The 24,878-nt window shown below is 39.9% G+C and overlaps 1 protein-coding gene across 1 annotated transcript in view; it reads left to right on the forward strand.

The window, feature by feature from the left end:
• The window catches only part of TENM3 (teneurin transmembrane protein 3), a 430,454-nt gene that overhangs the window by 373,262 nt on the left and 32,314 nt on the right, over nt 1–24,878 (forward strand). The window contains exons 17-21 of the mRNA XM_029226434.1: nt 846–989; nt 4,966–5,215; nt 14,900–15,132; nt 16,430–16,584; nt 17,400–18,274. Of these exons, the coding sequence (XP_029082267.1) occupies nt 846–989; nt 4,966–5,215; nt 14,900–15,132; nt 16,430–16,584; nt 17,400–18,274 (1,657 nt within the window). The remainder of the gene's footprint in view (nt 1–845; nt 990–4,965; nt 5,216–14,899; nt 15,133–16,429; nt 16,585–17,399; nt 18,275–24,878) is intronic.

The following is a 24,878-nucleotide window of genomic DNA, read 5'->3' on the forward strand; positions in this document are numbered from 1 at the left end:
TTCAGCGGAATGATATTCTTAAAACATCAAACTAGTTGTTTCACTGCATGACTGGACAATGCAATCAAAGTTTGACCTGTTGAGGTATGCATAGTGTAGCTCCAAGCTCAGGCTCAGAACATCAAAAACTAAAGGAAAACATGTGTTTTGTTCTATTAGCTGTTACCTGAAAATATAGTAGACATTTTATTCTGAAATTAATATATAATTTGGACTGGAATTAGTTCAAATCAGTCAGATAATTGCCACTTCTCCCTTCACTTTGTTCTAAATTTTAAAACCCACGTTTCATTGTGAACTCTGAAGTTTTCCATTTGTAATTTGTTCGTATTAATTTACCGCTAGTTTTATTGCTCGTTCCTGATAACATATGAATATGGTGTCATAACCTGGCTATCTTTTTGCTATATTGAACCTTACTTATTATAAATATTTTCCATAACTTAATACTCTTGGAAACTAAACATCACTAATTATTCAAATAGCAAACATTATTTTTAGTTGTTATCATCTGATCAGCATTCAGGGCTGAGTTATCGGATCTAATGATTCGCCCATTTGCCTGATCTGAACTTCATTTTCTGCTGTGAACCCCTTGTGAAAAGTGGGAAAAAATACTAGTTTTCTATTAAGTCAGTACAGAAATAATATTTGGAGATCATTTTTTAGAAAAACACCTTTTATGTGATCAAATCTTCTCATATAAAAATAGACTCTTCTCACAAATAAGTGGAAATACAGTCTCAGAGCACATCAGTGAAAAAAGCAGTTTTATCAAAATAATAAAATAAATTCCATTTCTGCCTGTGGTTGGGAAGATGAACTGTGATTTGTTTTGATTCTAGTGTCGGTTGGATATGAATATGAGTCGTGTTTGGACCTGACTTTGTGGGAGAAAAGGACTGCCATATTGCAAGGCTACGAATTAGATGCTTCCAACATGGGCGGTTGGACATTAAATAAACATCACGTATTGGACGTTCAGAATGGTAAGATCTTGTTCACAGATAATATTACTCACCTTCAAATTGATTAAACTGCAGCAATATTTTATCCCATGCATGCTGTAGGATCAGAATTAGTAGGGGGAGAAAAGTGTATTTTCAAAGACTATAAAAGCCTAAAGTGGGAAGTACATAATACACGTCACAATGTTCATATGCTCGTCACCAACATAGTTTTCCCAGGAAGTCAGCGAGTTGATCCAAAGTGCTTTAGGGAGGTTTACGAAAAATGAAGGGAGGGGGATTTTTTTAAGTAAAGAAAAAATAAAATGCCAAGTGACTTTACCAAAATGTTTCTAGTAGACCTTAATCCTTAAATAATTAGTCTGTTCTCAGTATCTAGATTATTTTTCAGTTCTTCTTAGACTGTATTTGAGGGAAAAAACTTCTCCCACTCAAATTGGGTTACATATACTGTCATTTGACTTTGCAAGTAATCTAGAAAAAAAAGCAAGAATCAAAAGTATTATGTGTTGTAGACCTTATAAGTAAATATGCTGTGAAAAAACATGTCAGATCTCACAAGCCAAAAGAGATAAATTATTTGCAAAATGTGACCCGCTTCATCTCACAAAGAATATTATTTACATTAAACAAATTCTGTTGTCTTCGCTGTGTTTCTAACATTTTACCCACATGCCTGCTACATCTCAGATAATGTATAGGTGCTTTGCTAGAAAGACAGAATCCTAAGGTAACTTGCTCTCACCTCCTATCCTGAACCATATACCATGCTAGTAACTGTCTGCCCTTCTTTTACGAATAGCCAGAGAAGAAGAGTTCAGTCTTGTTGAAATAATCTAGCTTTTCTCTTAGCAGAGGTTTCTGAGGTTCAGAATGCCGAATTGAGCATGCAATACAACTAAATATTTAACTATGATTAATGGCCGCTTTTTCAGACTAATGTTGCTTTGATATTGATTCTTTTTGTAAAAAAAAAAAAAAAGTTTGTCAGAGTTGGAGAGGATACATTTTAAACTTTCCAAACGTGCTAAATCTAAAACAGTTTCCAGGCCAGTGCTTGAAAATGCTGGTGCCTCACCTCCAGAAGAGAATCGTACTGAGCGAATCAGTAGTAAGAAAAAGACAAAACAGAAAGACACTTTGCACTTTTCCTAGTTTATAGCGGTGCTAAGCTCTCCTTCCTTTCCGGCTGTGTCCTGGACATCAGGTTTTAGTTCACTTTGCGCCTCAGAAGGTTGGGAGCAGAGCCGAAAACTAGTGCCACATGCAGCACATGTTTCGGAGACGTGGGGTGTCCCAACCCCAGAGGATGCTCTCTGTGCCCTCTCTGGTCATCAGCAGTGTCTGAAGCCTGCTACATCAGTCACACGAAGTTTAACCACATCTTTCAAAATGCAAAGCCATGTGCCTGCCATGCTAGTAGCGGCTCTCAATTAAATTCTCTACAATTATATTTCACATGGTTTGACATATTGCTATATTCCTCCAGTTCTTTACCAACAAAATGGGAGGAAAAACCTCTCCACATGCATTTTAGTTATGATGAGAACATGGGGTAAAGTTCATAACCAGTTCGCCACAGGATTTCACCCAAGAGATTATGAACCAGTAAGAAGAGTACAAGCAAAGAACTTGAGGAAAGCCCGTACCTGATACTGAACACTCAGTGTCATATTCGGGAGGATTAAGAAACGCATAGATATTCTGCGTGTGGATATATATAGTAAAAATACATACAGTCTGCCAGAGAATAATGTATAGTTAATTTTTTTTTTTTTTTGGCTGTGTTGGGTCTTCGTTTCTGTGCGTGGGCTTTCTCTAGTTGCGGCGAGCGGGGTCCACTCTTCATCGCGGTGCGCGGGCCTCTCACTGTCACGGCCTCTCTTGTTGCGGAGCACAGGCTCCAGACGCGCAGGCTCGGTAGCTGTGGCTCACGGGCCTAGTTGCTCTGCGGCATGTGGGATCTTCCCAGACCAGGGCTCGAACCCGTGTCCCCTGCATTGGCAGGCAGACTCTCAACCACTGCGCCACCAGGGAAGCCCTTAATTTTTATTAAGATATCAGGTCAGATGTAAAAACTGGGCCACGCCAAATTCCGTCCTCCAAAAAACTGGTTATAAATTATAAAATAGATATTATTTTAAAATGCAAGCTAACCTAATTCACAGAAAACTGATTGTGATTTCAGATTTTATCCAAGAGCAGTTTGACAAGTAGTGGCTTTTCAAAGTGACGTGTGTCTAATTGAGTAAACAAAGTGATTTGTAATCATGACAAGGTGGATGAGCTATGGAAATATATTAAGGAAGAAGAGAAGACAAAAATGTAGACAGTGACAGGTGTTTGTGCAGGCACCTGGAACATGGAAATAAATATTCTCATGTTCATCTTTCTATTCTGTCATAATAGAGGAGAATCACGAAAGACCGATTGCTCTAAGAAATGAAGGAATAAGTCAGATGCAGTAGAGCAGTAGGCCAACTTTGTGGGACTGTCCTGATGAAAATTACAGAACTGGCTCTTCTAGGAGATTATAGTCCTGTAATTGTCAAATAACGTAATCACAGAAAGAGAGATCTTAGGGCTCATTAATGTATTCTTTGAATATTCAAGGCAAAATGCCTTTCATCTGCTGTTATGATCCAGCCTTATTTAGATGATTTTCCCCGAATTTGAATAAACCTCTTTTATCAGTCCTGATTTCTTTGTGTAGATTGGCTATGATTATTACATCACCCAAATAGCAAAGCATTAAAAAAGTAATCCCAGAATTCACCTAAAATGTGCTGAGCTATGAGAGGAGCATAATTATTCTGCTTTCTTCTTCACTTTAAAATTATCCCAAAGTGGGAGGAAAAAACACTTTCTCAAGTTTCCTGTTTGTACTTTCATGGGATTGATTCTTCTAACAGTACATCTGTTAAAAAGTATAAACAACAGGTGTTTACAGAGAATAACACATTGAGAAGGATCTTGAATGTGTATGGAACAATAACAGCTGACCATCCAGTTACATCAGAGCAAAATGGAACCAGTGATCTATGTATAAAACTGGTAAATGAATAAAGTTAGAATCTCCACTCAAATCCAGTTTCTAACTATGAAAATATTTATTTGGAATTTTCTCTCAGATTCTCATTGCAGACCAAAGTAGAGCAGACTGGTATTTTGTCTTCTTAAACTTACTGGCACTTTCATGTCTAAAAGCAGAATTCACTTGACATTATAACTGCCCTTCCCAATTTTGTCCCGTCTGAGATCTTGAATCGTTGCATGCACATGCATTCTCAAGGCAGGCTGAAGCGTGAGCAAGAAGGACGCTCTTCAGCAGTACAGTAGTATGTTGGAGGTTTGATATATATTTCCTACCTCTGTTTCCTAGAAAGTGTATTTAAACTTTTAAAAATCAGTGATAAACTCATAAAGAAGAAATTCATATTTACGGTGCCCATTTTTATTAGTTGGATTAATATAGAATGTTTTCGACATCATTTAACAATTAGGCAAACTTGCAGTTCCCTAAAGAACATTGTGTAGAGATGGTTCTCAAACTCGGTTGCACATTAAGAGCATCTGGAGAGTTTTAAAAAATCTCAGTGCCAAGGCTGCACCCCAAATCAATTAAATCAGCATCCCTCAGGGTGAGTTCCCAGCATCGGTAGTTTTTACAACTCCCCGGTCAGTTCCAATGTGTAGCCAAGTTTGAGAATCACTGATGTTGAGAATTTGGGTTTTTAAGTTTTCTCGTTAGTCCTTTGTTTCTTCCACCAGACATTCTTTAAATCCGTAACAGACGGCATTTTTTGATGTATCCTATGTATCTTGCCATATAATGTCTTACACTAGGTAACTGAATGGAGCTCTTTCCGAAAGAACTTCTGATGACAGTTTTCAGTCCAGATCGAAAAGGCAGAGAATTGTGGTTTCTAGAGTGAACATGTTTGCTTTTCATCTCTGCTCCTTTCATCTTAAGAAAAATGCGTTTTCTCTCTTCTAGGTATACTGTACAAGGGAAACGGAGAAAACCAGTTTATCTCCCAACAGCCTCCTGTCGTCAGCAGCATCATGGGCAACGGCCGGAGGCGCAGCATCTCGTGCCCGAGCTGCAATGGTCCAGCTGACGGGAATAAACTCTTGGCCCCAGTGGCGTTAGCCTGTGGGATCGACGGCAGCCTGTACGTGGGGGACTTCAACTACGTGCGGCGGATGCTCCCTTCCGGGAACGTGACGAGCGTCTTGGAACTGAGGTATGTCTCTGCGTAGGTCGGGACTTTGATCAGAGCTACACATGCCTTTATTTAAAAAATGTTGAATCTAACGTACTGATTCATTTATTTAAACGTACCTTTCCAGTGTTTACAATTCTCCGTAGGAAGCAGTTAAATTCTTGGTTAAAGGTAAGAAAAGCCCAACACGTATATATTGTGCCATAAATGCATAAAAGAGTATGAAGTCACCCAGTGTATAAAATGTCTCACTGATTCCAGTGAATTCTCTGTACTCCAATAAGCTAGAACTATGATTTTTAAACCCCTTCAGTTATCTTTGGAATAACCTTATGATATAGGTTGTCACTCTTTTGTTTCACATGGGTTGAAATTAAGGTGTAAAATATTTTCCTACAGTATTGGGACATAATAGCAAACCAACTAAGCCTATAACTTTCAACTAGAATATTGGATCTTCAAGTTGGGTTAACCCATCAACCATAATGCCAATAGTTAAAGTAACAAATGGCTGGTTTTGCATTGTTCATTTAAGTGTGGTTGTCAAAATCATCCTATTCTGTGAGTTATTTGATGAGCCTTGACCTACAAAATTCATTGCCAGTGTTATTTCTGCTTAAGTTAGGAATTTTCCATAAAATAATTAAAATCTCAGTATTCAACTCATGATATAGAAACCTTTTCTAACTATGCTTTTTTCTCCGCCTTTTTTTGTCTGCTTTCACCAAGAAATAAAGATTTTAGACATAGGTAAGCATCTTGCTTAAAAGTTATTGTATATTTTTGAATGTCCTTTTTACTTTTCAATGTGACTATCTGACATTGTTTTCTAAGAACATTTCATCATGAGAGAGGAAACTCAGTATCACAGAACATCTAAGGAATGAAAACTACTCAAATGAACTACTATTATACAACATCTTGCAACTCCTATTGTGCAATTTATATTTTCAAGTTGGCTGTCACAAAAAAATTAGTATAATGAACATCTCTATGTAACAACAACAAAAAATCTGTAAATTTCAGTTACTGACTCTGAGCCATATAGAACAGAACATTTGAAGCACAGCTGGGAGAGTTTATGGAGAGTTGAGTTTGACCAATAGCCAGGGCAGATTCTGCTTTATTGGGCCCAAAGCTTATTCAATTTGGGGGGTTCTGTTTAAGAAAAAGAATCTAAAAATAGTTTACTTTGGCAAATTTTTAAAAACATGAGATCGCCTGAATACACTGCCAGGGCCCTCATTGGTCTTGGAAGGAACCCATACAAGTGAAGGGGCCCTAAAGGTTAAGCTTTATTGACTTCCTGGTAAATTCATTGCTGCTGTAGTTAAAACTGTGTGTTTAAAACCCATTTATGTTTTCCTAAGTTGAGAGAATTACTAGATTTGAGTTTTAAGAAGTAGTGTCTCCACTGACATTATTATGGAAGAAAAGACTTTCCTCGAGGCTAAGAATGATTATAGTCGAAGCAAATATATAGGTTCAAAAGTTTTCCAGATTCTATTTGCTCTGTACGCTTAGCTGAGAAGGTACGGGGCAAGCTTGTATAATATATGGACACTTTTGACTGAAAAACTTTCCTCAGGACAGCAAAAAAAAAAGGGGGGGAGAAAAAAATACGTTTGCAAGTAAAGCTAGCCAAAAAAAGCAAGACATATTGGATATGCTAAATGTAGTTTGGCCATTAAAATAACTAATAAAATGATATTAGATAGAAGAATTAGTGATAATTTATGTGAAGTCCTTGAGATGAATAAATCCACATGACTCAGTTAAACTCTTGTGTAGAGATTGACAACTAGGAATTAAAAACGTTCTGCTGAAAGATGTGTAGCTGTCGCATATCGGTATGACCAGGCCTGGTCCTAAGACCTTTTCCTAAGCTCCCCTATTGATCTTATGCTACCAGCTAATAGCCCAGCCGCATGCAAAAACTAACACGGAATTTCTCCAGACTTCTGAGCCTGCAAAGCTCTGCTTTTAGAAACCACAGCAGAATATCAAACTTTTTCTGGCCTTGCCTTCTTAGTAACTGTGGAGAAAAGAAGACAACCTGGTGTGTGCACCAACTAAATGCAAAAACACTGGAGGCAATACAGAAAGCCCATCAAAGCAGCCACCTTTTAACAAGCTGGCCTATTCCACGCCAGGCACGGTGCCAGATACACGGTGCTGCAGACCCACATAACAGCCCTTCCGGGTTACACAGGAACTGACAGAGGCTCGAGGAGGTTATGTATCTTCCCCAAGATACATAACTAAGAAATGGGGAGCAGACATTTGAATGCCTTTAAAAAGTGTGTTCTTTGCACTATACCACACAGCCAGTTTTCATCTGTCCAAACGGCCAGGTTTCTATGGGCTAATGCCCTGGGTGTGCAAAAAGCTAGATTTATTTCACAGTCATTTGGCAAATTACCTAGAACTGTCATCTCTCGGGAAAAAAAATCTATGAGGTTAGAGCTACCTTTTTTATCAACAGTACTTTATAAAATGAACTCATTATGTACTAACTCGTGCCGTTCGGCAGTGATACTCATTGTAACCCGTCTCTCATGATTCTCCTCAGTACATTATCTCCCCTGTACGTTATCCTGGCTACGTGTGGGTGCTTGCATTTCCTTTATGCGCCATGCATGTAAAATAAACTGGTTTGGGGTTTAACTTGATTTCGTCTTTATTAAGTCAGTGTTAACTGATCACTTACCATGTGCTAGGCTCTTGGACAAATTGTAGGGTGAGACAAAGTCCATGCTCTCAGAACTCCCAACCTAGTAGGGGAAACAAGATGTGCATGTAATGGACTGAATCACATCATCAGTGTCGTTCTTTGACGCTTCATCACATCCATGGCCTGTCCTGCGAGAGTAACTGTGCAGGAAGGGATTCCTGGGAAATGGGAGCGTGGGTCGGAGGTTTCCCGGAAGGTGGATATTTGCCGTAGCTCTAAGGTGAAGTCTGCTTACACAAAACAACCAGGAGGAAGGAGGGCAGTCATGAATAAAGTGAAACAGGGAGGAGCCCAATCTGACTACCTGTTGGATCTGTTTCTTTTACTTTAACCCTTGCTTCCCGCTGCTTTTGTTCACTGAAAGGATACTGTCTATACACAATGGCCTGCCCCGGGGAGCCCTGCCGCTCTGCCTGAATGTTAAACCAAAGTGTCTTTGTTCAGGGGAACATCCGGACCCTGCCCACCTGCGGATGGCTGCAAGAAAGAAGAAATTAACACATCCCCTCCCCCAGGCTGGCCATCCCAGGAGATATTTCCAAAACTTGTGGCCTTTTTACTTTACTTCCTTATCTCCTCCCCTCACTGTGCTATAAAAGAAACTGGCATCCAAAGCCCGATAAGATGGTTATTTTGGGACTGTAGTCTGCCACTTTCTCGGTCTGCTGGCTTTCCGAATAAAGTGGTATCCCCTGCCTCAACACAGCGTCTCCGATTCATTAGGCTGTCATGCGGCGAACAGAGTGAGCTTGGACTCGGTAACAAAAGAATATAGAGTAAGTCAACTTACTTGCTCAAAAGAGACGAGCGGGACATGTTCTAAGAGGAGCCCGATCCACTTCAAAATTATAATTTTGATAATGCCAAAATTACCATATTGGTAATAATGAGAGACACAGGTAGAAACGCAGGTTAGGGTCAGAGAGCTCAGGGCCTTGGTAGCTCTAAGGAGTTCCTCTCCTGTCCTACAGGGTAACAGAGACAGTAGGGAACCATGGTCTGGTCTTGAACAAGATAGCGGCATCTCAAAGTGGCCTTTTAGGTGAATCTGGTATCAGTGTCCAGGATGACTTGAAGATCAGTTAGAAGGCTGTTACGTGAAACCACGAGATGCTACCTGAAATAGTCTGGCAAGTCATGAAGGCAATCAGCCAATAAAATAAAGGAAGGCAGAGAATGGACACACTGTGTATGGGTGATGAAAAAGAGGAAGATGTAGAAAATAACCAAGGCTTTTGAGTTCAAGTCATCAAACAGAGGACAAAATCATTGACAAAAATAGGGATTCCCTTCACTTAGTAACTAATTTATCAAAATTGACCTAAACAAAATGACGATATTTCAGCTCATTGGAGCTTCTTCATTTAGCTTAAAAATTAAAATTCTTTTCAGGTGCTTCTTCCTATTTACCTACCTCTATCATCTTCCTTTTGCCAGATGATAGGATCCACCTGGATTTCTCCTTATCCCCACTTTCCTGGCTAGCATAAACGTCATGAAAGGCTTAGGAGTAGGTGATAGGAAGAAAAAGAAAACTATGTCTAAATCTATGAAAATGGACAGAGAAGTCGGTTGTTAATGTTTAAGTAAAGTAGGAAAATGCGCGCTTCTGCTCCTCTACGTGTGTTTCATGCCCTGTCAGCAGTCTCATTAATTGGACTAATGGGGGGAAAGAATGAATAAAAATATTGAATAGTAAAATAAATATAAAAACAGTAGTCTTAGTATTTTAAAATTCAAAATATTCTGTCATACCAAATTTATTAAGTACTTGTCAGGATATTGTATCAAATCAAAGTCTCTAGCTATACTTTAATGAATAGTTATAAATACTACCCAACATATTAAACTTTTTACATAAATGGGAGCTTCTGAAATGCTTAGAAAATAAGTTTCTTTTATATATGCTAAACATTTCCTCTTATCACGTTTATAGTGTTAGTTTGCTAACAAACCCTTTTTGTAGGCAGTGAATTTTAGCTCACTCCTGTTCCAATGCTTTAAAATTCCAAAATAAAGGAAACTAAATTAATTAACTAATACCAGCCAAGGGGCATTTAAGCATGGAGGTCTAAAACTAAACTTTGTGAATTTTATATTGCCAATTAAAAGATCAAAGAAAGGGTCGATCACAGTTCTGTGAAACTGAACCGGTTAAAGTTTAGATACAAAACTATAAAAATTTGATTCAGCGCTTCTCATTGACTTAATATTTAAAAATTAAGCAGGCACAAGAATATCGCATCCCGAAACCCTGCTTGCAATAATATAAACAGTCTTTCATTAGCCAGAAATTTTATACATAAATGTAATTTATGCTTCTTCAGACACTCTGTGTTCCAAGGGCTGTGGTACAGTTTCCAGCTAAAAAGATTAAAAGTGCTAATGGTATCTATTCTATAGCTTGTCCTTTGCAAATATTTCTCAAGTCTAAGAAGGTTGAATTATGACAAAATAAATGAGCAAATCTAGTCTGCATTTACCACCGGGTCTGTATCTAACTGAGGAAGATGCAGAGAAAACGGCTTGGTAGCTGTGATGATCTAGGCAGTTCAGGGTGAGTTAAGAATCAAGACACAGTAATAGTAAAGGCTCTTCTCTTGATCTCAGTTTCTTTGATTTTGCTGCTATTAGTCACAATCTCAATGTTATCATAAACCTTTCTGAAATGAAACTCCCAGTCAGTCACACAAGAAGGCTATTGTACTTCTGCTAAATAGAGATTTCCCCCCATTTCCTGCACCCCAGCTGCCAGCAGTTGACCGTTTGCAGTCATCATAGCCTCCCGTGTTCATAGATGTATTACTGATCTAAAAGCTCATCACCCGTTTGTACCACCTTCCCAGCCTCTCCAGGGCTTTGGCTTTTCAGGAAGGCAGAAGGACAAGAACCGCTGTCAGAAAACTCTGTGCTTAGATCAGGTGTCCTTGAATCCCAGACACGTCGCACACGTGGCTTAGAGCTTCTTGCCACCAGCCTGGCAACTGCAAATTTCCAAACTCACTTGTCTCTTCTTTTAGTGTTTCAGTACAGATCCCTTCTTTCATTTAGGGAAGGCTGGGACCCAAGAAGCAGCTCTAGGTTGCCATAGCACGCTGCCCTGCCGGCAGTGGATGGAGCTCTCGTTTCCTGCTAGTCTGTGGGGAGTATTTCCAGGAGCAAATTCTCTTCTCCAGGGCCACGTGCTCCTCCACATTTGTTCTTCTGGACAGTAGAGTTCTCTGCAAGATTCGAGCCTTCACTTGGTGGACATCTTTCAAGCCACTGGCATATACTGCTTGGTTTAGAAATTTCTGTGTCCTCAAGGAAGGAGTGCTTCAGGACAGGAAATAGCAAATGTAAAGCACCACTTTGGACCTTCTCTTACTACTGTCCCACTGGAATAAAAGTTATGCCAATAAAGGCAAAGCTTATGACTCGAATGTCCATTATTTTTGGACCAAGAAAACTCATGCCCTATAGCTGAAGAGAGTGCCACTGCTACTCAAGCAGCATCTCAGAAATCTGTTGTTTTTTCTCAGAATGAGGAACATCATGAAAAAGTATGCATTCTTCATTTACCTTTATCATCATTGCTCTAGAAACAATTCAAACTGGATGTTTTAAGAAGGATCTGCGTCGTTTTAGTAGTTTCGATGTTATAGTATAACAGCAGGACCAAGGAAACAAATTAGAACGTATCCAAATTTAGAGAATTTTTTTTCTTCTTTACATTTTCAGAAGTCAAGTTATAGTTTAGTTAACAGTAATTATTACACTTCTACACTGGCTAGAGTTACAAGGCAAAAAGACGTAGCAATGTAAGAGGAGACAGGATACAAGCCAATATTAAGAATAGCTAGGGGGGCTTCCCTGGTGGCGCAGTGGTTGAGAGTCCACCTGCCGATGCAGGGGACACGGGTTTGTGCCCCGGTCTGGGAAGATCCCACATGCCGCGGAGCGGCTGGACCCGTGAGCCACGGCCGCTGAGCCTGCGCGTCTGGAGCCTGTGCTCCGCAACGGGAGAGGCCGCAACAGTGAGAGGCCCATGTACTGTGGAAAAAAAAAAAACACAAAGAATAGCTAATGCTTATTTTTTTAAAACATTTTTAATTTTTTAAATTTATTATTTATAAATTTATTTTATTTAGTTTTGGCTGTGTTGGGTCTTCGCTGCTGTGCGCGGGCTTTCTCTAGTTGTGGCAAGCAGAGGCTACTCTTTGTTGCGGTGTGCGGGCTTCTCATTGCGGTGGCTTCTCTTGTTGCGGAGCACAGGCTCTAGGTACACGGGCTTCAGTAGTTGTGGCTCGCGGGCTCTAGAGTGCAGACTCAGTAGTTGTGGCGCGTGGGCTTAGTTGCTCCGCGGCATGTGGGATCTTCCCGGACCAGGGCTCGAACCCGTGTCCCCTGCACTAGCAGGCGGATTCTTAACCACTGCGCCACCGGGGAAGCCCAGCTAATGCTTACTGAGTATATACTGTGTGGCAGGCACTGTTCTAAGGATTGTACTTGTACCAGTTCATGTAATCCTCTCAGCATCCTATGAAATCTGCATTATTATCACCTTTACAGATAAGGAATCTGAGGCAAAGATAAGTTAGCTTTCTTGCTCAAGGTCACACAGTTAGTGATGCAGCTAATGTTCAGACCTAGGCAATCTGGTCCAAAGGTCATGCTCATAGCTATACAACTGGCAAGAAAATAAAATGTATGTATGTATATTTACAACCAACTGTACAATAATTAGTATGTAATCAGGGAGATAGGAAAGACTAAAGAATCTCTCCAATGTCATGTCTTCCAAAATAGACCCAGCTTGATTGAGTTGCAGCTGTGTCACCAGCTATATATACATACCTGGAAGATCAGACTGATTATGGGGGGGAGGAAAGCTTCTATAAAATTGCTCTGAATGTTATACTGATATGTAACTTTTCACTTCATTACAGAGTAATAAACTACCGCACTAAGGAACACCATATGTCTCGTTGCATTTAAAACTTCAGGCATCGGGACTTCCCTGGCGGTCCAGTGGTTAAAGCTCGGCGCTCCCAGTGCAGGGGACACGGGTTCGATCCCTGTTCAGGGAACTAAAATCCCACATGCCGTGGGCAGCTAAGCCCGCCGCACCTCAACAAAGAGCCCACGGGCTGCTATGAAAGATCCTGCAACTAAAACCCGATGCAGCCGAAAACAAATAAATAACTTTTTTTAATTTAAAAATAAAAATTAAATAAAATTAAATCTCAGGCATCAACTTATAAACATGAAACAATAACACTGAGCATGGCAAGTTGATCATCAGGTCTAACCCAGTAGTTCTGAAGGGCTTTTATGTCAGATGGCTTTTTGCATCTCTTTATGAGTTCTTCATATCACTTTTCACCCTTTTCCCTCATATTTACACACTCAGGACCTCTTGCTCTAACCTGTTTCTTGTCACTAAAAGATATTAAAGGCTGGAAAGGAGAATCTGAAGGCGTTCAAGCCTTTGTGGGTCTGGGTGTTTGTCTACCAACATCACCGCCACAGAGCTTTCTAGAGCCCCAGAGGCCTCTACAGACCCCATGTGTGGCCAGCTGTCCCCTCTACCAATGTGAGAAACACCAGTGAACAACACTAGAGCCTTTCACAGCAGAACCTTTCACAGCAGAGCCTTTCACAGCAGAGACTTTCACAGCAGAGTCAAGTGCACGTGCTCACCACTTAAAAAGAAGAGCATTAAGTAGTGAGAACTGCTTCATTAGAACCTAACTAGTAATGAGAAAACTACTAAACCCTTACTCAGGATAAATATTTTCATGTAGTTAGATTTATACTACGTATTTTAAATATCTACATATAAAATAAATGGAAACAAGCCTGTAAGTGTGTGTGTGTGGAGAGAGAAAGAGACTGAGAACAAAATCAGTAAAACCAATTTTGTCATCGAAAGACTTGTGGAATCTCAGAGATTCCTGCCTGTTGACGTCTTTGTCAAGGTACCAAATCATTTAAACTCTTTTTAGAATTTTTTTTTTCAGAAGGCAATATTTGCACACAGTACAAAATTACATTAATTCCAAGAATGTGGTGTTAAGTATACGTAAGGGGATTACCTGGCAATTTCAACTATATGTCATAATTTGTCCATTCCTTGCTAACGTTGGTCTTAACCGTTTTTACAGGTAACGGGACATAACATATTTTACATTTGCACTAATTTAGATTTATAAAATTGAAGTACTCTGTATTGTGAACAAATGTCTGTATGTCACCAAATTCATAGACATGTTTTAGAGCAGCTTAATTTGCAAATTTTAAAAATTGAAGTGATGAACCCAGCATTCCGACTCAGTGCGTTAGGCCACTAAGACTGCCTCCTTCTCTTGAATGGCCTCATTTTAGTATTTAACCCCATAGCTCAGAACAGACGTTGTCACTGCGTCAGATTACCTTTCTGGATTCCAGTAGAGCAACCCAGACAGACACAGCACTACTTTTTTTTTTTCTTTCAAAAAAAGTAATTTTTTTGGAGCCAGGTGGTTTTGGTTTGATTGCAAGAGAAGACAGGAGATTTCCCTACCGTGAGATGCAAGTAAAATCACTAGTATGTTAATACTTCACTGGTGAGTTTGGTAGAGACACCGGTCCCCTGGAATAAACTTGAAGCCTATCACTCAAAGGCTGTATGTTAATGGCTTTGCATTGAACCAAAAAGATTCCGAGAACTTGCTTCTTTGTTTCAGGCTGGAAGCATGTTGCCTTGTAAAGGTGATTATTTTTAAGATGGCCTTTTCCTAAATTGTTAAATCCTCAGCAACAGACAAGGAAGGAAAGCAGTCACGTTAGAGGTTGCCACCAATTCTTCCAGCCGTTGATGGGGGGGGGGGGTGGGGGGGGGGGGTCTCGGTTTATAATTAGATTCTCATCAACTGTTTTATTTTGCTTTCAATTTCTGTGTTTTAGGAGTAACTTTCTTTGTGATGTTTATGTATCATCTTTCTTTACAGCAGCAGCCCAGCTCATAGATACTACCTTGCAACTGATCCAGTCTCAGGGGATTTGTATGTTTCTGACACTAACACTCGCAGGATTTATCGCCCGAAGTCACTCACGGGTGCAAAAGACTTGACTAAAAATGCTGAAGTGGTTGCAGGGACAGGAGAACAATGCCTTCCTTTTGATGAAGCCAGATGTGGGGATGGAGGGAAGGCTGTGGAAGCCACACTCATGAGTCCCAAAGGTACTGGCATTTATCAATTTGAGGATTTCTTTTTATTAAAAAAAAAAAAATGTGGAAAATCCAGTTAGTGCCTGACTGTGTTGCCTGCTGCGTCTAACATTTTACCCTCAGCTGTGTTCTGGAAAAGCTGATTCACATCTAGTGCTTTTAAAAGCTACTTAGTGTGAAACTGCTAGATTCCTAAGTTGATTTTACAGTAAATATTAGGTTCTTGGCATTTTTTATCGTACCATTTTTTTTCAGCTTTTGAAAGAATCAAGCAACAACCCGATATCATTCAGGTCGCGTCCTGTTCAACTTCAAGGAAGTATCTGAATTCTTTTTTTTTTTTTTTCCATTGTCCCGGAATTTCTTTGTCATGAATGAGTCCCAGGCCTCCTTAAAAGCCATCGCTGGGCTTCCCTGGTGGCGCAGTGGTTGAGAGCCCGCCTGCCGGTGCAGGGGACCCGGGTTCGTGTCCCGGTCCGGGAAGATCCTACGTGCTGCGGAGCCTGCATGTCCAGAGCCTGTGCTCCGCAACGGGAGAGGCCACAACAGTGAGAGGCCCGCATACCACACACACACACACAAAAAAGCCAGCACTAAGCAACCCTATTAGCTCTCACCCAGTTTGGAGCTATTAAACTTCTGTTTCTATGCCATGGGAAAAAATACTTGCTGTGAGGAATTTCTGGAGGTAACAAGGGCTAAAATTCTATGTGATGATGGTTTCTAGCTTTTAAACCAGTCAGGACTGACTCCTTCCTCATGTTTTATGCCATTCATTGCAGTGTTTTTTGGTTTGAGACTTTGTGTTTTTTGGGGTTTTTGGTTTTTTTTTTCATTATAACTAGATACTATTATGTGAACAAGGACTGGAAAAAAAGTATTTGTTGTGCTGAGTTATTCATACTAGCAAATTTCATTGTAACAAGGTCAATAAAACACTAACCTTGGCTTAGATCTGTTTTTGTTAGAATATAAAGTTCAGTGTAACAGAATATGACCTGTTTCTATAATTTATAGGTGACAACACTGTACAGTGTTTATATTTAAAACACAGGTACTACTTATATGATTCACACACGAAGGACAGATTCTAACAAACTTCGGTTCTTTATTACATTTTACACTTATACGTAACATGAATGCCTATGTTGGGTTTTTCCTAATGTGTTTGCAATCTGCAGTCTTAACTTGCTGTCTACTGCCCATGTTATCACTGGGGTTAAATGTTGAGTTTCGTGATGGGCCTGAACATTTAATTAAAATTAATCACTTTTGAAAGATTAATAACTGTTACTTCTCTTGGATACAGGAATGGCGATCGATAAAAATGGATTAATCTACTTTGTTGATGGAACCATGATCAGAAAAGTTGATCAGAATGGAATCATATCAACTCTCCTAGGCTCTAACGATCTGACTTCAGCCAGACCTTTAACTTGTGACACGAGCATGCACATCAGCCAGGTAGTGAAGACATTACACCCAATTGTCTGTCTTTCTTCTAAGTGACTTGATTTACTGTGTCAGTACACTAAGATGACACTGTGTTAAACCGCGCGTGGCATGGGCGCATGGCATGGGCGCGTGGCATGGGCATCAGTCGTTGTGGTAGAGCTGTTCCACTAAAATGTGTCTCAGGAGCTAATAAAAAGTTATTTTCTTCTCCAGCTCTGCATTTGAAGAATTCAGTGAGATACAGAACAGTTATCACTAAGAAGTGCTAATCATTTGTAATAAAATACCAGTAAAGTAGCAGCATGCAGATATTCCAAAAAGAACAAAACAGCTTAAATCTCTAATCTTTTGATTGCGTGAGGTCCTTAAGTAGTAGAGAGAACCCACTAGGATTAGTCCTCAGGGACTTATATTTAGAATTAGAAACTTTACTATTGGCCTGATTAAAAACACAAGGGAACACTAATGTATTCATAACCTAGAAAGCCCCGCACTGGGTGACTGTTCCTGCTAAAAGGAACAAGTATGTTCACATCTCATTGATAGGTGCTAACTCACTACTTATGATTCATTTGCTCTTTGGCTAGAACTTGCAAATCTTTCAATGAGCTGCATTTTTAAATAAAATTTTATTTCCTACATTTGTCTCCACTCAAAACTTTTTAAGTTTATTTCACTGTATCTATTTTAAAAACAATTTTTAAACAGTTTACCAAATCAATGGTAATTTCCCCAGATTTCCCCAGTAAATTTCTAATTTACTCTTCTGACAAGTTAACAGCAGCTCAGTAACTGAGTAACCAGACCATTTCTTTTTTATGAAGGTACGTCTGGAATGGCCCACTGACCTAGCCATTAACCCTATGGATAACTCCATTTATGTCCTGGATAATAATGTAGTTTTACAGATCACTGAAAATCGTCAAGTGCGCATTGCTGCTGGGCGGCCCATGCATTGCCAGGTGCCAGGAGTGGAATATTCTGTGGGCAAGCACGCAGTTCAGACGACCCTGGAGTCGGCTACTGCCATTGCTGTGTCCTACAGTGGGGTCCTGTACATCACTGAAACCGACGAAAAGAAAATTAACCGGATAAGGCAAGTCACCACAGATGGGGAGATCTCCCTGGTTGCTGGGATACCGTCAGAGTGTGACTGCAAAAACGATGCCAATTGTGACTGCTACCAGAGCGGAGATGGCTATGCCAAAGATGCCAAACTGAGCGCTCCGTCCTCCCTTGCCGCCTCTCCGGATGGTACCCTGTACATTGCAGACCTAGGAAACATTCGGATCCGGGCTGTGTCAAAGAACAAGCCTTTACTTAACTCTATGAACTTCTATGAAGTTGCCTCTCCAACTGATCAAGAACTCTATATCTTTGACGTCAATGGCACTCACCAGTATACTGTGAGTTTAGTCACTGGCGATTATCTGTACAATTTTAGCTACAGCAATGACAATGATATTACTGCTGTGACCGACAGTAACGGCAATACCCTTAGGATTAGACGGGACCCAAATCGGATGCCAGTTCGAGTGGTGTCTCCTGATAACCAGGTGATATGGTTGACCATAGGAACAAATGGATGTTTGAAAAGCATGACCGCTCAAGGACTGGAATTAGTTTTGTTTACTTACCATGGCAACAGCGGCCTTTTAGCCACTAAAAGCGATGAAACTGGATGGACAACATTTTTTGAGTAAGTAAATCAAAATTCTACTCTGATTATAAAATACTGTGATATAATAATGTAATCTAAAATAATAACAGCATAATCCTTTTTCTGTTTATTTGTTTTTATCAAAGTATAGCTGGTTTACAATGTTGTGTTAGTTTCAGGTGTACGGCAAAATGATTCAGTTATACATATATATATATATATATATATATATATATTTCTTTTTCAGGTTCTTTTCCATTATAAGTTATTACAAGATATCGAATATAGTTCCCTGTGCTATACAGTAGGTCCTTGTTGTTTATCTATTTTATGTACAGTAGTGTGGATAATAATAGTACAATCTTAAGGGCAAGTGGGATTCAGCTTTTTGGGGGGCCTGGAGATTCTGTAATTTGGGGATCCCTTTTTCAGAAAAAAAAAAAAAAAAGACAAAAGTAGACTCAGGGCCTTGGAAGGGACCCAGGCAGGTGGGGAGCCCTGAAGCTTAAGTTTCATTACCATCGAGGTCAATCTACTTCTGCTTAAAGATTAATTTAATATTTTACTTCATACAGACCTAATATATTAGCAGCAAACTTTTGGGGAAACATACTGCAGCCTTGGCTTTAGGCAAAAGCTTTTGGGGTTTATATTTGCCCATGTGCTAAAGCTGACTGTTTTGGGAGCTGTCACTGAAGGGAAACTTTAAAAACATTTACAATGAACTTAGCTGAACCCATCAGCACCACAGATAGAAGGGCTTAACTTTTTATCATCAGTTATTGGAGAATCTAAACTCCACCTCTAAGGACCTTACCACTAAATGCAAATGAAATAGCTGGTCACTCTGAAAGCATATGAAAAAGTAGAAGGAGCGTCCCGCTGGGGTATTCTACTAAATTTGTGGAGGAGTGGCCCAGGCAACGTGCTCTTTGAACAGTCACATTTTGTGACTGTGTAAAATCACTTTCCATTACTTGTTCATTCCAGTAACATTGCACAAATCATAAGGGGAAATTAGATGTGCAGAGACGGCATGCTGACCAATGCAAAATACTCCTGGAAATGAATATTGAGTTCCTTAGTGGGATGTTCTCGAAATGCAGAAGCAAATGTACTTTCTTTAGGAACATAGCTCCAAAATTATGAGAAAAGTCAGTAGAAAAAAATGATCCAATATACAAATATTTTCCATACAACTTTTCTGGAATAGAACTTACACATTAGGCTTAGTTCTCCTGTACCTTGGATTGCTTTTCTTTTTTTCACAGATTCCCTTTTCATAAAATGAATGTTACCCAGCAGCATGATTTTGTCAGCGGAACAAACCTTTGCAATTGAATTACATTAAAATTCTGTTCTTAGCATTCCTTTTGCTCATTTTAGGATCACAATAGGAAAGGAATAAATTGGAAGTTAATGGCAAGCACTTCCTTTCAAAGTGATAGCAGGCTCTGTTGCCAAAGAGGCGAAAAAAGAGTACAGTAAAAATGTTCCCATCAGATGAGACTGGGCAGGAGAGCTGCTCTGATTATAAGATCTTCAGGAAATGATGGTGGCATTTGTAGGGTTTCGGTTTAAAAGCAGGGGCGAAAATAGAGAAATAAGGTTTTAGTACAGTCTAGGACTCAAGCTCTGCTCTGTGAGCCATGTTTGAATGTGTTCTTATTTGTTCCCGGGAATTGACAATGCACAGAAGTTCGTCATGTGGGTTACTACTGACGCATGGACTTCTGCAACACATATACAGGTTCACTAATGACCTACAATGAGAAATGGATATACTCCATTGGTGGAGTTGATGTGGGATAGTATAAACAAATTTGGGATTTTTACTTTTTTAATATTATGGTACACAAAGAAGACACATTTCTCTAGTACTAAACACTCTCCAAGAATTTCAGACTTAGTGAAGAATCAACATGACTGCTAAGGTAGAGGTTGAGTTGGCAAACCTGTCTTGTGAATATAATGGGCAAGCACTGTTTGCAAGAATGAAAGTTTTTAGTTAATTAAAATAAATCACAATGATATTTGCACTAATACAGACCCATTACACATCATATTTAAAGTATATCTGTTAAGTCTTACATCTAGATAAATTACAATAAAGGCAACTATTCCAAAAAGCATTATTGAAGTATTCCACCAAATATAAACCTCATAATTATATACACACACACGCGTATAAACGTGTGTTTGCTACAACTTAAGAATATAGTACTTTACAGTACTTGAGAAACAGCTTTTCTAATAAAAGAAACAAATATTGCTTTCAGAAAACAGTGTTTTTGTTAATTTTCCTTTAGATGTCTGCAGCAAAGACATGATTTAAAAATTTCCAAGAAACATTTATGCACTTTGCAAAACAGTGTATTACTGTACAAGACAGGAAAAAAAAAATAGAGCATTTAACCTAAGTAATTCAGAATCATCATATCAGAATGACAAATGATCATTTTTTTCTTTCTGTACATTCTTATAATTTAGCTGTGAATGAGCAAGGGTCCACCCTTTCTAAGGGTGAGAAACGTTAAAACACGTTCAAAAGTAAGTGCGTAAAGGAGTGCCATCATCAGGCAGCCCCTCCGGAAGCACCCTCTGGATTCTGACAGAGTGGCCCCTTCTGTCTGTGTAAGTCTGAGATTGTTGATGGATACACGCAACCCCCCACCTCTACTCGTCAGAGCCTTGACAACAACAGTTTCTGCTTATTCTGTGCTGACTCGGATATATGAGACTGGATGTGAAGGTTCTAGAAGAGCCAGAGGGGACTCTGAATCCCTGCCAGGCTTCCTTGGTGTTTGTCGTTACTAGTGAGCTGGCAGACTCCCAGAATCCTAGTGCATGTCTGTAATATTTCCCCTCACATTCTTATAGTACTACATGTCTAATTTACACCTTTTAAGGGTACTTGGTACTTTCGTAAAGAAGGGATGTGAGAGGTTTGACAATGGTCACAGTTTTACCAAAACCACAAGGAGATTATGGGGGGGGGAAAAACACACTTCACAGTTGAAAAACACCTGTTTTCTATGACTTTTGTGACAGTAGTTCCTAGATCTGTTACATGCTGTATCTATCTTTATGTACAAATACCTTGCAAAGAAAGATTAAACTTTTCAGCCCAAATTCCCATTTGTATGTGTCCAGCTTTCTAGCTAGCCTAGTGCCTAAAAAGCCTTCAGATTAAAGCTTTATCGGATAGAAACAGATGGGAGAAGACCTGGGATCAATAAATTGCCTACCAATAAAAAGTGCAGTCACTGCAGTTTCTACCAAAGAAATTTTAAAAGAGAATTAGCTGAAATTGTTTACCTTACATGTTTTAATTTCACTTCTCTTTTTCTTAGTGCAAACTTTCATTTACCATCAGCATGTCACAGTCTTGCGACATGTGTGTCACAGAATGTACAGAATGAAATGTGAAAGTATTTTCTAAAATGCAAGCTGTGCCATTATCTCTGTGGCTCCCACGGCTCCTGGAAGCTTGCAGTGCACGTAGAACGCTCCCAATAGCTCTTTGTTGAATGAAGGAGTAGAGGAGTTCACCTGTGGTCAGGTGAACGGTTATTTATAGAGAAGAGTCTGATGAAACCTAGAGCTGCCTCCGTTGGGAGAGTATCATGTGAATGTTTGCCTTCTGAAACAGCTCAGACTTTTCCGTACCAAGAGTTAATGCTGAAAATATTAACACTTCTCATTTTTGTTGTTGATTTTTTGAAATATATTTACCTACTATTACACATTTACTCTCTTTTGCTTTATAAAGTAAGGACTTCCTCAGTTGACCTTGTTATTACAATAATTAACGAAAATTAAAACTTCATACTGGTCGCACTTTCTTCTGAAATGTTGGGATTAAAGAGTTAAAGACAGAAAACATTTCCCATGCAAATACAGTTTAAGTATACTGTTGCCCCTGGTAACAGGAAGAACGGCTCTAGGAAAAGGAAACCCGACTCTCAACTTGAGATTCTCATCAGTCACCAATAAAATAGGGTGACTTTTTAGGGTTCACTGGTAGTTTGCAAAGCACAAGAAACCTTCATTTCAGAAACTAGAGATACCGTCTTTGGCGCAGCAATTTCTCTCCGTGTTACTTGTGATTTTTGTGTCCCTACTGTGATTTGTTAGGGAAGTGGCCAGTGTTCTTAGACATGCTACAGACGGTGTGATAGGAAGACAGGTGTCAGGTAGTTTATAACTCAGCTCTGAAATCCCTGAGTTAGACTAATATGTTTCATGAGCGGAATAATTATTTGTTGCTAATTGAATAAGCCATCTTGCCTCAGACCTCCTCTTCCGTTGAGTTGCTGGGCGGTAGAAAGGATGTCCATCTGGCTCTGGCGTCCCCTTGTCTGAGGACCCTGTGATGAGCCTACTTACCCCCTTCACTTAGTATTAGGGAGTATTTTGTGCTGGTCTTCATACCATTTTAAAACAATTATCACACGTTATAATTCCTTAGCTAGAGTAATTCCAGGGAGACCCAAAAGATCTTACTTGCTAGAAATCTATTATTTAAAGAGTTCATAGCCAGAGCGAAACCTCAGTTCTTCACTTGCATGCGCACAAAAGCAAACCCAGTGTATTGAACTGGGTAATTGAGTCAAGTACTTAATGACTAACGGCATTTCACAGTTCTCTGCTTGCTACCCCGTAAGATACAAACCGTGTGGGCACATCTAGAGGCTCTTCTGTCTGCTTAGAGAAGACAGCATGGAAAAAACACCTCCGAGTTCTGGCTGACGTGTACATGCACACAGCCGGGTCGGTGGCAGTTTTCTGTCTTGGGACTTGGAATATTTGGAGCTTTATATGCACGGGGCTGACTGTGGTCTTCCGTGAGCTCTATTCAGATTCACGGAGCAAATAAATGAGTTGCAGCTCTTACACATTTATGTAGGTGTATATGGGTCTCCAGCTTCTCATTTGGGTGCTTTACTGTCCCTCATTCAAGCTGAGCAATTTCAGAACGAGCTTCTTAACCATTTCTTTATAATGAACGTAACCCCGAGCCCACGACAGATCCACAGCTGCCACTGACATCGGTTCCGATCGTCCGGGAGAAGATGGAAAAGGGCATCTCAGAGAAGGAGAGAGAGGCAGCGTAAGGCGTAACTGGGCTTCAGATCCAGAGCAGTGAGCAAAAAGCGCAGGTAACCTAGGAGAACTCAGTGATGGTTATTCCCGGTCGGGAAAGATGCGTCCGGTCCCCTTGACACTGAATCATGTCTAAATAGCTGGACATCTGTGCCGGGCTGTGTTCTCTTGATGTGTGTGTGTGACTATAATAGCTCATGATGTTAGAAAAATCACAGAGGCATCTTCCATGGGACACAACTGAGAAGATAACCTTTCCCTTGGTAGGCATCTGACATCCAACCCTAAAAATTCAAACGCTGAAATCACGTTTCATTGCTATTTCTGCCCAAAATTGCGTTAAAAACAAAGCAACCCATTTTACAAATACATTTTTAAAACTGGTGCCCAATTCCTCTCCTTTATTTTCCTTTTTCTCTTTCTTTCCTCGTGGAAGAAAAAATTTGCTGCATTAAGGATGATTTTAAGAGATTTTCTCAGCAGATCACTGAAATTCATGGGAAAATGCTGTGGTTGATTTCCATTTTTGCTGTTTTGTTTAATTGTTTAATAATTTTGCTTTAAGTTTGTAACCAGAATGTATAGTCCCAGGGACATCAGTAAAAAAAAGTGTGTAGCCGATTGAATAATTGTACATTTTTGTACATTTCAAACACTAACCTGAACGCTACTAAGGCAATGCTTTTACTAATGCTTGATTTAATCCAATTTTCTTCTGCAATCTAGTTTTAAGTTAGATGACCTGATAGCATCATATCTGGGTGTGTCAGCAACTTCCCTTACACCGTGATTATCAGATGATTTACTTACTCTAAGACCAAGTTATATACACCAACCATTTTAAAGGGTTGTCTGATAACAGGGCAAGAAATCTACATGGTGACAAGGGAACTTTACTATTTTATAATCACAGAACTGAAGATGGACAGTTGGGTATTTTCCAGAGACTGTCTGGCATCTCTGACTGATTCCTATGATATCAAAATAAAAGCAACCTCAGCATCCCTTCCTCCAGGCTACCCTAACTCCTAGACTCCCAGAAGAAGCCCCTTGCCTGTGTTCCAGGATCCTGGCTTCAGAAAATCTTGAGGTGTCAAAGCAGAGCTAATATGGACTCTGTTCTCTTCTGGACTCCATCCCAGGGTTGGGCGAGATGACCTAGGAAGGAGATAAGATGATTGGGGAAACCATCATCCCTGATTCCTCATAGCATCCCTCCCATCCGTCCCTAGTTTCTTCCATATAACAAAGTGAATCAGCTATACGTGTACATATATCCCCATATGCCCTCCCTCTTGCACCTCCCTCCCACCCTCCCTATCCCACCCCTCTAGGTGGTCACAAAGCACCGAGCTGATCTCCCTGTGCTATGCGGCTGCTTCCCACTAGCTCTCTGTTTTACATTTGGTAGTGTATATATGTCCATGCCACTCTCTCGCTTTGTCCCAGCTTCTCCCTCCCCGCCGTATCCTCAAGTCCATTCTCTACGTCTGTGTTTTTATTCCTGTCCTGCCCCTAGGTTCATGAGAACCATTTT

Source organism: Monodon monoceros, unplaced genomic scaffold, assembly GCF_005190385.1.
Source record: "Monodon monoceros isolate NGI ecotype Baffin Bay Population unplaced genomic scaffold, NGI_Narwhal_1 Super_Scaffold_17, whole genome shotgun sequence".
Classification (NCBI taxonomy): domain Eukaryota; kingdom Metazoa; phylum Chordata; class Mammalia; order Artiodactyla; family Monodontidae; genus Monodon; species Monodon monoceros.